This window comes from Euleptes europaea, chromosome 2 (assembly GCF_029931775.1).
Source record: "Euleptes europaea isolate rEulEur1 chromosome 2, rEulEur1.hap1, whole genome shotgun sequence".
In the NCBI taxonomy this organism is placed as follows: Eukaryota; Metazoa; Chordata; class Lepidosauria; order Squamata; family Sphaerodactylidae; genus Euleptes; species Euleptes europaea.
This window is the reverse complement of record NC_079313.1, coordinates 137,092,724-137,106,227: the sequence shown is the minus strand read 5'-3', so window position 1 is coordinate 137,106,227 and position 13,504 is coordinate 137,092,724. Positions and strand designations below refer to the sequence as shown.

The window sequence follows — 13,504 nt, the reverse complement described above, 5'->3', positions numbered from 1 at the left end:
ACATCACGCTGGCTCTTTCGATGTTGGCGGTTGCCATGGCACTGGGATTGCCAGGTCCCTCTTCGCCACCGGCAGGAGGTTTTTGGGGTGGAGCCTGAGGAGAGCAGGGTTTGGGTAGGGGAGAGACTTCAATGCCATAGAGTCCAATTGCCAAGCGGCCATTTTCTCCAGGTGAGCTGATCTCTATCGGCTGGAGATCAGTTGTAATAGCAAGAGATTTCCAGCTAAACCTGGAGGTTGGCAACCGTACATGGCACCCACAGGCACTACATATTGGAGACCCCTGGAGTAAATCAATGCAGTTAACAGGATGGGACATCCAATAAGCAATGTAATATGACCAGGACTGCAGAAATCTGAAACAGCTGAAAGAAAGCACATGCCTTGGGTAAAGTTGCCAACCTCCAGGTACCAACTGGAGATCTCCTGCTATTACAACTGATCTCCAGCTGATAGAGATCAGTTCACCTGGAGAAAATGGCCGCTTTGGCAATTGAACTGTATGGCATTGAAGTCCCGCCCCTCTCCAAACCCTGCCTTCCTCAAGCTCCGCCCCCCAAACCACCATGTATTTCCCAAACCACAGCTGGCAACCCTAGTAATGAGTCAGCCTGCCTAGGCCTCCTTGGAAGAGGAGGGAACCTTGAAGCGGAGGCCTCCTCAGAAGGAGAGGACTGTGAAGCAGCAGACAGGGTAAGGAAAGAACCCCAGCTGACTTAGCAGGCATAGACAGACGAATACCTCCCCATGCCTACAACCAACCAGGACAGGGGACTCACCTGTGTCTAACAGCAGCCTTCCCCAGCCGCTGGAGCAGCTGTGCCAAAGGTGCAGAACATTCCTACTCAAGCGTAGAAGGAATGTTAGATTGCAAGCACTACAAAGAGCACTGCTGGCTGACAGCAATGAGGATAATGAGCTCCCTCCAGCAGAGTGCTGAGTCAGAGGAACCACCAACAGCAGCTGGTTCCTCTTAGGCTTATTTAAACAGATGCTTGCACCCAGGCTGATGTGGGAACGTTGTGTGCTGCCACCCTGGGCTAACTGCAGCTATATTTGTGGCTAAGCTCTGACCCTGGACTGAATTCTGACTATTCTCTTGGATTACGTCTTGCTACCTGTTTCTATGTGCCTATGATCCTGGACTATGTCTGCTACTTGAAACCAAGCTCTACAAGTAACCTGGCTTTGACTTCGGAGCGCTCGTGACCCCACTTCCCAGCCTCTGGCTCTAGGCCTTGACAGCACAAGTAAGCACTGATGTACCATAACTTCCAAAGCATTACTGAAAATATAGGTTTTATCCTGAACTCTGTGGGGGCGGAGGAGGTTTCAGCAAGCTAATAGCGTTGTTAGCTAAGCAGGGAGAAGTGGGTTTGTTCCATGGAGATGTTTTTTCCAGTCTAATGCAAGGGGGTGGACTGTAAGAAGTTAATGCAGCAAAGAGCTAGAGCAGTGGTTCCCAACCTTTTTTTGACCAGGGACCACTAGGACTTTTTTGTTTGGTGCAGGGACCCCAAGGTTCAAAATAAAAATTCCGAGAATTTGAAAATAAACTTCAATCATAACTGTTAGTTAAACATTAGAATAATATTTGAATATATATTTTTATAATAGAGAACTTTTAACTGAAAATATTAATTTATTATGGGTTTATAACTTTGTTTCGCGGACCTTAATTTAGTTCTTGCGGACCCCTGGGGGTCCGTGGACCCCTGGTTGGGAACCAGTGAGCTAGAGCAACTCTTGCCTGTATAACCTGTTCCTACACAGGGGGCAGGGTTTGGAGACCTGGATGTTGTATCCAAACTCAGGTTGCCAATTGGAAACTTTTGGAGATGTGGTGGATGATGACTGAGCCGAGTTTGGTGACAGGAGGGATCTCTGCAGGGATGTGATGTTACTCTAGGACTCCTGTCGCTCCTGGACTCTATGGTATGCCAAGGAGTCCACTTTCTGAAGCTGCCATTTCCTCCAGGGGAACCTGGTCTCTGTAGTCTGGAGATCTGTTCAACGCGGAGTTGTTTTCTGTTGCCCCATAAGGTCGGACCAGAACCAACGGGCTCAAATTACATCAAGAGTTTTCGGCTAACCATTGGGAAGAACTTTCTGACAGTTAAAAGTGGTTCCTCAGTTAAAGGGACCAGGCAAGCAGGTGGTGTGAAAGACCCCTGCCTGAGACCCTGGAGAGCTGCTGCCGGTCTAAGTAGACAATACTGACTTTGATGGACCGAGGGTCTGATTCAGTAGAAGGCAGTAGTAGAAAAGGGCAAGAGTCCAGTAGCACTTTAAAGACTAACAAAAATATTTTCTGGCAGGGTATGAGCTTTCGTGAGCCACAGCTCACTTCTTCAGATACAGCTAGATTGTGAATCTATCTGTCTTTAAGTAGAGGAGAGTGAATTCAGACAAGCATTGGTATGTAAATGTTAACAGTATGTCCATGTGAATAGCAGGCGTGATGGGATGAGGTGTGGTATGCAGAAGAGTCTGTGATGTTCAGGGGAGAGATGGGTGTGGAGAAATCAGCATTGGTAATAAGCCATGAATGCAAGGTCTTTATTCAGCCCAGGTAAATGCATTGGCTTTAGTTTGAATATCAACTCTAATTCAGCAGTTTCTCTGCAGAAGGCAGCTTCATGTCTGTTCATGTGTATTCACGGTCCATCACATTTGAGCGGAGGGGCTGTGGCTCAGTGGTAGAGCCTCTGCTTGGCATGCGGAAGGTCCCAGGTTCGGTCCCCGGCATCTCCCGTTAAAGGGACCAAGCAGGTAGGTGATGTGAAAGACCTCTGTGCCTGAGACCCTGGAGAGCCGGCCTGAGTAAGACAATACTGACTCTGCTGGACCCAGGGTCTGATACACATGAAGCTGATTTATACTGAAACGGTCCCACAGACTGACTCGGCTCCTCCTGTTCAAACTCTCCATGCATTGGCTCAGAATCTCCCCGCGCGAAGAAAACGAGCCCTTCGACGCGGCTCCCCTGACGCGCTAGCTTTCTGCGTGCAGGGAGAGCGCCCTCGTTCTCCCTCCCCGCTCGGCTCAAGCGGCCCTTTCCGGAGTCCGGACCGCGAGAGGGGCCTCCGCAGACAGGGACCCCGCTTCGTCCCCTCGGGCGGCGGAGGGGAAGCGCGGCTCCCCGCCCCAGGCGGAGCCAAGATGGCGCCGCTCCCCTCCCTCTTCCGCCCGCCGGCCGCAGCCGCGCGGGGCATTCTGGGGGATCCCAGGGGAGGCGTGGCCGCGGAGGGGCGGGGCGAGCGAGTCAGGCGAGGCCGCGGGGGGCGGGGCCGCGGGGGCCTCTGCTGCGCACGCGCGGTCCGACCTCCACCGTTCCGGGCGTCGCTGCTGCTGCCGCTGCTGCTGGTGCTCGTGGGAACGGAGCGGCTGCTACTGCGGGGCGGGCGAAATGGGAGTGCACGTGGAGACCATCACCCCCGGGGACGGTGAGCCGCGGGCGGGGCCGGCTGCAGCCAACCCCCCACCCCACTGTGGATTGGGGGGGTCGATCCTCCCCCCTCTCCTATTTGCAACCCCCCCCTCTCCTATTTGCAACCCCCCCCTCTCCTATTTGCAACCCCCCCTCTCCTATTTGCAAACCCCCCCTCTCCTATTTGCAAACCCCCCCTCTCCTATTTGCAAACCCCCCCTCTCCTATTTGCAAACCCCCCCTCTCCTATTTGCAAACCCCCCCTCTCCTATTTGCAAACCCCCCCTCTCCTATTTGCAACCCCCCCCTCTCCTATTTGCAAACCCCCCTCTCCTATTTGCAAACCCCCCCTCTCCTATTTGCAAACCCCCCCTCTCCTATTTGCAAACGCCCCCTCTCCTATTTGCAAACCCCTAACGGGTTTTTCCCTTTCTGACCCCCCAGGGAGGACCTTCCCCAAGCGCGGGCAGACCTGCGTGGTGCACTACACGGGTGAGTCTTGAGTGGGGTGGGAGGGGGGTTGCAGAGCGCATAATGTGGGCTGGGGGAGTGGAGGGGGTCGGCTGTTTTTAGGGGGGTTGACCCATGCAATGCAATGCAATGGACCGTGTGGGAGTACTTTAAGGGATTCCCCCCCCCCCCGTGAGACAGGATCTGGACAGGTAAAGATATACTTGACGTCGATCAGGGATTGTCTTGGTGGAATTGGAAGAGGGGGGATGTTAGCTGGCTGAGATCCCCCCTCCCTGGCGACTGGGCTGCACCTGCTGGCGCCTATGGCCAAGAGACGGCCCCACCCTGTCTGCCCTGGAAGACAGGGACTTGTGGGTGGTGGCCCCTCCAAAAATCCCACGTGCTTTGCCTTCTGGGTCGGCTGTGCGTCCGAGCCTCACGCACAAAGGGATTCTCTTTGTGGAACTGGGAGGGGGGGGCTGGCTTGCTGGTTGCGAGACCCCCCTTTCCCGCGACTGGGGCTGCACCTGCTGGTGCCTGTGGCCAAGAGATGGCCCCACCCTGTCTGCCCTGGAGAACAGGGACTTGTCTGTGGTGGCCCCCCCAAAAGGTCCTGTGCGCTCTGCCTTCTGGGCCATCTGTGCATCCGAGGCTCGTGCGCCTTTTTCGGGGGCGCAGCTGGTGGGTAGGGCAGGTTCTCTGTGACAGCTGTGCTGGGGGAGGCAGGAATTATCCGGACAAGGTATGGCTTGGGGAAGCTGTCAGTAGCCTTAATGTTTTAACGTTGCCGTGGATGTCTTCCAGGAGGCGTCTTGGGCAGGGGGTTTTGCACCTTGCAGGATCTCTCCCCCCCCCCATTTCCCCCTTGCTTTATACCACTGACTGCTAAGAGTTTGTGGGGGGGGAGAGGAAAGAATAAGTACGTTGAGGCGTTCCTGTGTGTTGGACTGCTCATATTTTGGGGGCCCTTTTTTATATTCCATGAGAGCATTTCTAGACTCCCTTTCCTCCCCGATTCATGGCTCCCTTTGCCTGTAGTCTGGTGTTCCAGCCCTGTTGGTGGTACGTCTTCAGCACTTCAATGCTCCTATTACCCCCTTAAGGTTGACTCACCTGCTTCTCATGGGAATGTTCAAAGAATTCCTTCCAGGGGCTGGGAGGGGAGACATGCATTTTAAATTAGTAGGCAGCTGAACTGCAAAGGGGTTTTTTTTTTTTGGGTATGCCAACATGGAATGGAAAAACACTTACAATTGTTGAGTGACGGAAATGAATTTTAGGGGATCTGAAACCCTTTTTTCCCAACCGTACTCCCACCTCTTTCATGTATCTTTGTGTTTCACAGGAGTGGTTCTTTTTCATGTTGGCGTCCATGTCTCCAGACTCCCAGGCAATTTATGCATGGGAGGTTTTGCCTTGGATTTGCCGCTCTTTAAATGCACATTTTCCCCCCCATCTGAATTCTCAAAACTGTGCATGGGAGGTTTTGCCTTGCATTTGCCACTCTCTAGACGCACGTTTTCCTCATCCAGATTCTCAAAACTCTGCATGGGGGCTTATTTTTGAGAATGTGGATGGGAAAAAGGTGCATTTAGAGAACGGTAAATCCAAGGCAAAACTTCCCATGCACAAATGGTCGAAGTGTAATACATGCTGTGGGCTGCTCTTGTGATGGCTGTGCATGAAACCTGAACATGGAGCTCGTTACCTATAGCGCTATGAGACGGAATGATGCGAGGGACGAATGCAGGGGTCTCACATCCTGGCATAACTGTAACTGCTCCTTCAGGGTTTTTATTCCCCCCCCTCCATGTGCTGCATTTCAGTACAGCCTGCCTGTATTCATATGTGTCATAGCTTATTACAATAGCGCATCGCTGACCATGCGCCAAGCTGTTCCTTTGGTGCCATATAGGGATCTAATCTTGGCAACGCAAGGGAAATGCGGGCCTGAGAATGCCGGAACACTGTACTTAATCGTACTTGTGCAGAGCTCTGAAGAGCTGACCTGTCTGTTACATTCTGTGTATATTAGTTGTGTATATTAGTTGGGGATTTTGGCACGTAACACAACCCCTTTTGACAGAGCGTTGGTCCACGCCGTGCCCAGGCTCTGACTGCTGGATAAAAGCAACTACCCAGGCAGATTTGCAAGCAGGGTTGCCAACCTCCAGGTGAGGCCTGTCAATCCCCTGGAATTACAGCTCCAGACTGCAGAAATCCAGTTCCCCTGGAGACAATGGCTGTTTTTTTTGGGGGGGGGCGCTCTCGGGCATTATACCTTGCCCAGTCTTCACCCCCCAAGTCTCCGGGCATTTTCCATCCCAGAGTTGGCAACCCTAGTTGCAAGGGTGGGTTTCCTTGCATGGAGTGGAGAATAACCAAACCATTTGGGGAACATTGCTAGTCATGATGCCTACAATTCATGATGCCTGCCTGTTCTCTCCAGGATCAGAGGAGGATGTCTAATATACTAGGTGCTGTGGAACACAGGCAGGATAAATGCTGCTGCAGTCAAAGTCTTGCTTGTGGGCTTCCTGGAGGCACCTGGTTGGCCACTGTGTGAACAGACTGCTGGACTTGATGGGCCTGGGTCTGATCCAGCGTGGCCGTTCTTATGGAGGACAGGGCTATTCATGGATACTATTCCAAATGGATACTAGTCATAATGCATACCTCTCTAGGATCAGAGGAGCATGCCTGTTATATGAGATGCTGTAAAACACAGGCGGGATAATAATGCTGCTGCAGCCATCTTGCTTGGGGGCTTCCTAGAGGCACCTGGTTGGCCACTGTGTGAACAGACTGCTGGACTTGATGGGCCTTGGCCTGATCCAGCAGGGCTTTTCTGATGTTCTTATGGACCGTTGGCAGTCAGGCCCCTTTTATTCAGCGGGGCCTTACTCCCCATAAATGGCTCTCATTTTTGCAGCCTTTGTCACGCTGGTGCGTCTGAAATATAAGCTCTCCGGACCTGCGCGTGTCCTGCTTTCTCTCTTGCTGGGACTCACCCCTAGCTTAGATTTGTGGCTCTCAAACCACTTCAGAAAGTGAACTGTGTGTTACCTTGTTTGGTAGGTGTATCCGTTTTTTTCTGTCTTGAAATGACAGCCAGGCTGTCCAGTAAGGATCAAGTGATGGTATCGCTTTACTCTGCTCGGGTTAGGCCTCACCTAGAGCATTGGGTTCAGTTCTGGGCATTGCAATTTATGAAGGATGTAGACAAGCTGGAACGTGTCCAGAGGAGGGCAACAAAGATGGTGAGGGGTCTGGAGACCAAGTCCTATGAGGAAAGGTAGAAGGAGCTGGGTATGTTTAGCCTGCAGAGGAGAAGACTGAGAGGGGATAGGATCACCGTCTTCAAGTACTTGAAGGACTGTCATATAGAGGAGGGTACCAAGTTGTTTTCTGTTGCCCCAGAAGGTCGAACCACGACCCAATGGGCTGAAATTAAATCAAAAAAGTTTCCGTCTAGACATTAGGAAGAATTTTCTAACAGAGCGGTTCCTCAGTGGAACAGGCTTCCTCGGGAGGTGGTAAGCTCTCCTTCCCTGGAGGTCTTTAAGCAGATGGCCATCTGTCAGCAATGCTGATTCTATGACCTTAGGAAGTTCATGAGAGGGAGGGCACTTTGTCCATCTTCTGGGCATGGAGCAGGGGTCACTGGGGGTGTGGGGTGGGGAGATGGTTGTGAATTTCCTGCATTGGGCAAGGGTTTGGACTGGATGACCCTGGTGGTCCCTTCCAACTTTATGATTCCAAGATCTTTTCAGTTTCGCTCTGGACTTCTTGAATTGGAAGAGATGGAGCTGACGGCTTTCCTCCCCTTATTTTTCAAGCTCCCCGTTCTGCCTTTACCTCTTAATGCTGCTCACGCTTTAAAGCTTAAAGCGTATTTCAGGTCTGTTTGGGAGATGCTCGGACTTTGGCAGACGTCCAGACAGCTTGGGATTCCGGCGCTGGAATGCCGCCTCAGAGGTCCTGGCTTCCCTGGCAGCTGGCGCGGCGGGCACTGCCAAGGGATCTGAGGCTGCCCTTAAAGGCTTTGAGTCGGGTACAGGACGAGGCGGCATTAGACGGCACAGAGAGAGTTCCACCCCAGTAATCCGAGTGAGTGGCATTGCAGTCCGTGCCAATTCAGGTGGCTGGCAGCATGGGTGTGGGTTGCCCGCCCCATTCCTCAAGGTCTCCAATCTTCAGAGATAATTGTTTCTTTCTTGGGGGTGGGGTGGGGGACTGAAGCCGCTCTTGGTGGCAGTGGGGAGTACCGTAGAGTTGTAGCTGACTCAAAGCTACTCTGCAGGGTTTACAAGGCAATTAATGAACAGAGGTGGTTTTGCCGTTGCCTGCCTTTGCAACTCTGGACTTCCTGAGTTGCTTTCTTTTGCTCCAGAAGGTCGGACCAGAACCAACGGGTTGAAATTAAATCAAAAGAGTTTCCAACAGTTAGAGCAGTTCCTCAAGAGGAACCAGCTTTCTGGGGAGGTGGTGAGCTCTCCTTCCCTGGAGGTTTTTAAGCAGAGGCTAGATGGCCATCTGTCAGCAATGCTGATTCTATAACCTTAAGCAGATCATGAGAGGGAGGGAACCCTTGGCCATCTTCTGGGCATGAAGTATGGGTCACTGGGTGTGTGTGGGGGAGGTAGTTGTGAATTTCCTACATTGTGCAGGGGGTTGGACTAGATGACCCTGGTGGTCCCTTCCAACTCTATGATTCGTCTCCTATCCAAGGACTAACCAGAAATGAACAGAGGTGGTTTTGCCGTTGCCTGCCTCTGCATAGTGACTCTGGACTTTCTCAGTAGTCTCCCTTCCAAGGACTAACCAGGGCCGACCCTGCTTAGCTGCTGAGGTGGGACTAGCCCGAGAGATCCTGGTCAGGGCAGAACAGAGGTGGTTTGCCATTGCCTTCTTCTGCATGGCGACCCTGGTATTCCTCGGTGGTCTCCCATCCAAGTACTAACCAGGGCTGACTTTGTTTAGCTTCCGAGATCTGACGGGATCGGGCTAGCCTGGGCCGTTAGAGAATGCTGTTAAAAGGTGTTAAGACCAGAGTACTTTAGGGTGGCTTCATAGCTGTTGGGGGCCGACACAGAAGCTGCTTTCCCCTCGGCGATCCTTGTTTTTTAACCAGTGTGGTGTTGTGGTTTGGAGCGGTGGACTCTGATCGGGAGAACTCCTCCACACTCCTCCACACTGAACCTGTTTGAGAAAGATTGTCATCTATTATGGAGGCCTTCAAGGAGAATTTGGGGGCACTGTAGCTCAGTGGTAGAGCATCTGCTTGGCATGTGGAAGATCCCAGGTTCAGTCCCCGACATCTCCAGTGAAAAGGACCAGGCAGTAGGCGATGTGAAAGACATCGGCCTGAGACCCAGGGGAGCTGCTGCCGATCTGAGTAGACAATACTGACCTTGATGGACCCATAGTCTGATTCAGTGTGAGGCAGTGTCAAGTGTTTATGTGTTGGTATCTGATGTGTAGGGCTGGATGGAATTACAGGGGAGTCTTCCAGCTATGGAATCCCGGATGGTGCCAGTTTGGAAGTATTTCGTCACACAGCGTGCAGTTAAATTGTGGGACTCCTTGCCCCAGGATGTGCTGACGGCTGCCAACTTGGAAGGCTTTAAGGGGGGAGTGGACATGTTCGTGGAGGAGAGGGGTATTCATGGCTACTAGTAAAAATGGATACTAATCACGACACATACCTATTCTCTCCAGGAGTAGAGGAGCATGCCGAATATATTAGGTGTATAAGTGGTGATGGTTGCCAACTTGGAAGGAAGAGGGTAGTGGACATGTTCATGGAGGAGAGGACTAGCCATGGCTACAAGTGAAATTTGATACGGATGCATACCTATTCTCTCCAGGATCAGAGGAGCATGCCTTATTATATGAGGTGCTGTGGAACATAGGTAGGACGGTGCTGCTGCAGTCGTCTTGTCTGGGGGCTTCCTAGAGGCACCTGGTTGGCCACTGTGTGAACAGACTGCTGGACTTGATGGGCCTGGGTCTGATCCAGCAGGGCTTTCTTATGTTCTTATGTGGTGATGGCTGCCAGCTGGGAACGTTTTAAGAGGGGAGTGGATATGTTCATGGAGGAGAGGGCTATCCATAGCTACTAGTCAAAATAGTCATGCTAGGAAAAGTTGAGGGCAGCAGGAAAAGAGGAAGACCCTACAAAAGATGGATTGACTCAGTAAAGGAAGCCACGGCCCTCAGTTTGCAAGACCTGAGCAAGTCTGTTAAAGATAGGACGTTTTGGAGGACATTGATTCATAGGGTCACCATGAGTCGGAAGCGACTTGATGGCACTTAACGCACACACACACAGTAAAAAGGGTTACTAGTCACAATGCATACCTATTCTCTCCAGGATTAGAGGAGTATGCCTGTTATATTGGGTGCTTTGGAACGCAGGCAGGCTGGTGCTGCTGCCGTCATCTTGTTTGTGGGCTTCCTAGAGGCACCTGGTTGGCCCCTGTGTGAACAGACTGCTGGACTTGATGGATCTTGGTCTGATCCAGCATGGCCTTTCTTATGTTCTTATGGCCCCTGTGCAGTTATTGGCTGTCCCCTGCCCCCACTCGACCTTTTTTCCGAATAGGGTTGGGGGGAATCCCAGGACGAGGATCTATCAGATCTTGACTCTGGGCTTTGTTAAAACAGCAAAGGTTGGCTGTGTTTTCCTTTTCCTGTCGGAGATCCCTGCCCTTCACCTGAACTCCCGGTCTCTGTCCTACCCACAAGGGGGGGAGGCAAGGTGGGGCCGTGCCAGCCCGTCGTCTCTGACCTTGTGATTGCTTTCCCTTCCATTTTTCTCTTCCTCATAGATGGCGGAGCGGCCTTCCCCTCCGGGCCCCATTCTTTCAGATGCGAAAGGGAAGAAAAGAGACGGGTTGGTGCATCGAGGAAGCTCCTCCCTCTTCCCCCTCCCCTCCATCTGCTTCTCTTTCCTTCCCGGCTGTCGTTGGGTGGGGAAAGGAAACCGGGACGGGCTCTCCCGGGGGCTGCCTCTTCAGCTGGCAGGAGGAACAAAGGGGCGTCTGGACAGGGGACCAGGAGGGGTTTGGTCGGGACGGTTCATTCAGCCCCCAGAGTCGATAGATCGGGCAGCCTTCTTCCTTTGGCACCCTTACAGGTTGGGGAGAAGAGCTGGTCTTAGCATCCCAGTTTCTCCAATGGGAAAAACGTCTTGCAAAAATCTGTAGCGAGATCTTAAAATCTCCGGACATCTGGAAGCTGTGAGCGGGTGTGTGTGTGGGGGGAACCTGGGGTGAGGGAGGGTTTGTGGTTCAGTGGCAGAGCCTCTGCTTGGCATGCAGAAGGTCCCAGGTTCAATCCCCGGCATCTCCAGTTAAAGGGACCAGGTGAGTAGGTGATGGGAAAGACCCCAGCCCGGGACCCAGGAGAGCCGCTGCCAGTATGAGTAGACAATACTGACTTTGATGGACCAAAGGTCTGATCCAGTAGAAGGCAGCTTCCTGTGTTCAAGACTGGAATTTTGGGGAGGAGGTGGTGGCTCAGTTTGTAGAGCAACTGCTTGGCATGCAGAAGGTCCCAGGTTCAACCCCCGGCGTCTCCAGTTAAAGGGACTAGGCAGGTAGATTATGAGTAAGACCTCAGCCTGAGACCCTGGAGAGCTGCTGCCAGTCTGAGTAGGCAATACTGACTTTGATGGACCAAGGGCCTGATTCTGTTTAAGGCAGCTTCATGTGTTTTCATGTGTTCACGGCAGTTGAGGCGCTCCCGGCTTTCTCCAACAGTGCAAAATTGAATCAGTAATGAAATAGCAGCCAGCAGGCCTAGTGGAGGGAGGAAACCCCCCCCCCTTGTGGCCCCCGCCTTTCTTGTGTGCCTGGAGGCAGGTTGCCTGACAGGAACTTCTGCTAGAAGCGGAGTGGCACCAAACAGGCTCGACTTCCAGTCTTCAGTAAAAACAAGGCAGGCGGGTGGTGTAGACATTCTTCCTAAATTCCCAGCCTCGGGGCTTGTGCAAATATTCACTTTACTGTGTTCCTGCTTGCCTTTTTTCTCTCCCTCCAACTGCTGCTGCTGTTTCCTCCTTCCTGGGTGAATTTCGCCAGTGATCTTCTGAAGTTGGGAATCGGATAATGAATGTGATGATGTTGAAACAAGTAGGAAGAAGAAGAATTGGATTTTATACCCCGCTTTTCTCTGCCTTTGAGGAGTCTCAAAGCGGTTTATAATCCTAATCCCTTCCTCTCCCCACAGCAGGCACCTTGTGAGGTGGGTGGGGCTGAGAGAGTTAGGAGAGAACCGTAACTAGCCCAAAGTCACCCAGCAGGCTTCATACGGAGGAGTGGGGAATCGAACCCGGTTCTCTAGAGTAGACTCTGCTGCTCTTAAGCCATGCTGGTTCTCACCTTTAAAAGGAGATTAGACAGATTTATGGAAGAGGGGTCAGTCAGCGCCTGCTAGCCTTGATGACTCAAGGGGACTTCCATGTTCAGAGGCAGTCAACCTCTGGATCCCAGTACCAGGAGGCAACATCGGGAAGGCCTTGGCCTTTATGCTCCATTGGTGAACCTCCAGAGCAGTGGTTCTCAACCTTTTTTTGCTCCATTCCCCCTTTCATTATTGTTCAGAATATAATTCCCCCCTTCCCAAGATAGTCGAACTAAAAAAAAAAACAATGTTACAGGTAGTACATAATCTACAGGACATCACACTTTGCTGAATACTGGTCCCAGTCCCTAAAATTCCCCCTCTTGTTGAGAACCTATGCTCTAGAGCAGGGTGAGGAACCTTTTTTTCGCCAAGGGCCATTTGGATATTTATAACATCATTCGCGGGCCATACAAAATTATCAGCTTAAAAATTAGCCGAACAAGCCCTAAGCAGGCAGCTGCTCCAGATTTCCCCCCCCCCCGCATGGGCAAGCAGGCAGGCATCCAAGCAGTGGCGCATTCACCCACCTGGTGGCACAGGATGGTCAGTTGCACCAGCCAGGTGTAGCCGTCCAGCCACACGCCGGAGTTGCTCCTGCTCCGCATGGTCGGGGCCGGATTCTACAGCCGGCTCCTGCTACCTCCACCTGCAGGGATGAAATGAGGACACACTGGCTAAGAACCCCCCCCCCTGCATTCTGGCCCTGCCCCCTTTAACCCCTCCATTGTCGTCACTTCCACCCCCCAGCCCTCTTGTAGTACAGAGGGAATACTTTTCTTCACGGCCCGGGTGGGAAAGGGTTAACATAGTTTCTTGGGCGGTCCTAGTAGCTCCATAGCTAACAACTCTTCTGCAAGGGGGGGGGAAAGTTCCTTTTCTCAGCAAAACAAACTCACATCCACCTTGGATAGAGGCTATTCCTGTCTGTGGGAGAGGGCGGATCACCAGTTTTAGATCCTTCTGAGCTAGAGATCTGCCAGGACCCACGAAGGGCCAGACCAAATGATTTCGCAGGCCTTAAACGGCTCCCGGGCCTGACATTCCCAACCCCTCCTCTAGAGGAACCGTCTGGCCACTGTGTGTGACAGGATGCTAGACTGGATGGACCACCGGTCTGATCCAGCAGGGCTCTTCTGATGTTTTTAATACACATTTTTGCAAAGGGTGCCCAAAATGTTTGCAAAAACCTGAACAGCTTCTGAACTGCTC

General features: G+C 52.2%; 1 protein-coding gene across 1 annotated transcript in view; it reads left to right on the top strand.

The window, feature by feature from the left end:
• The first annotated feature begins 3,393 nt into the window (after positions 1–3,393).
• The window catches only part of FKBP1A (FKBP prolyl isomerase 1A), a 30,053-nt gene continuing 19,942 nt past the window's right edge, over positions 3,394–13,504 (top strand). Inside the window, exons 1-2 of the mRNA XM_056844587.1 lie at positions 3,394–3,446; positions 3,875–3,922. Coding sequence (XP_056700565.1) covers positions 3,410–3,446; positions 3,875–3,922 — 85 coding nt within the window. The 5' untranslated portion in view covers positions 3,394–3,409. The remainder of the gene's footprint in view (positions 3,447–3,874; positions 3,923–13,504) is intronic.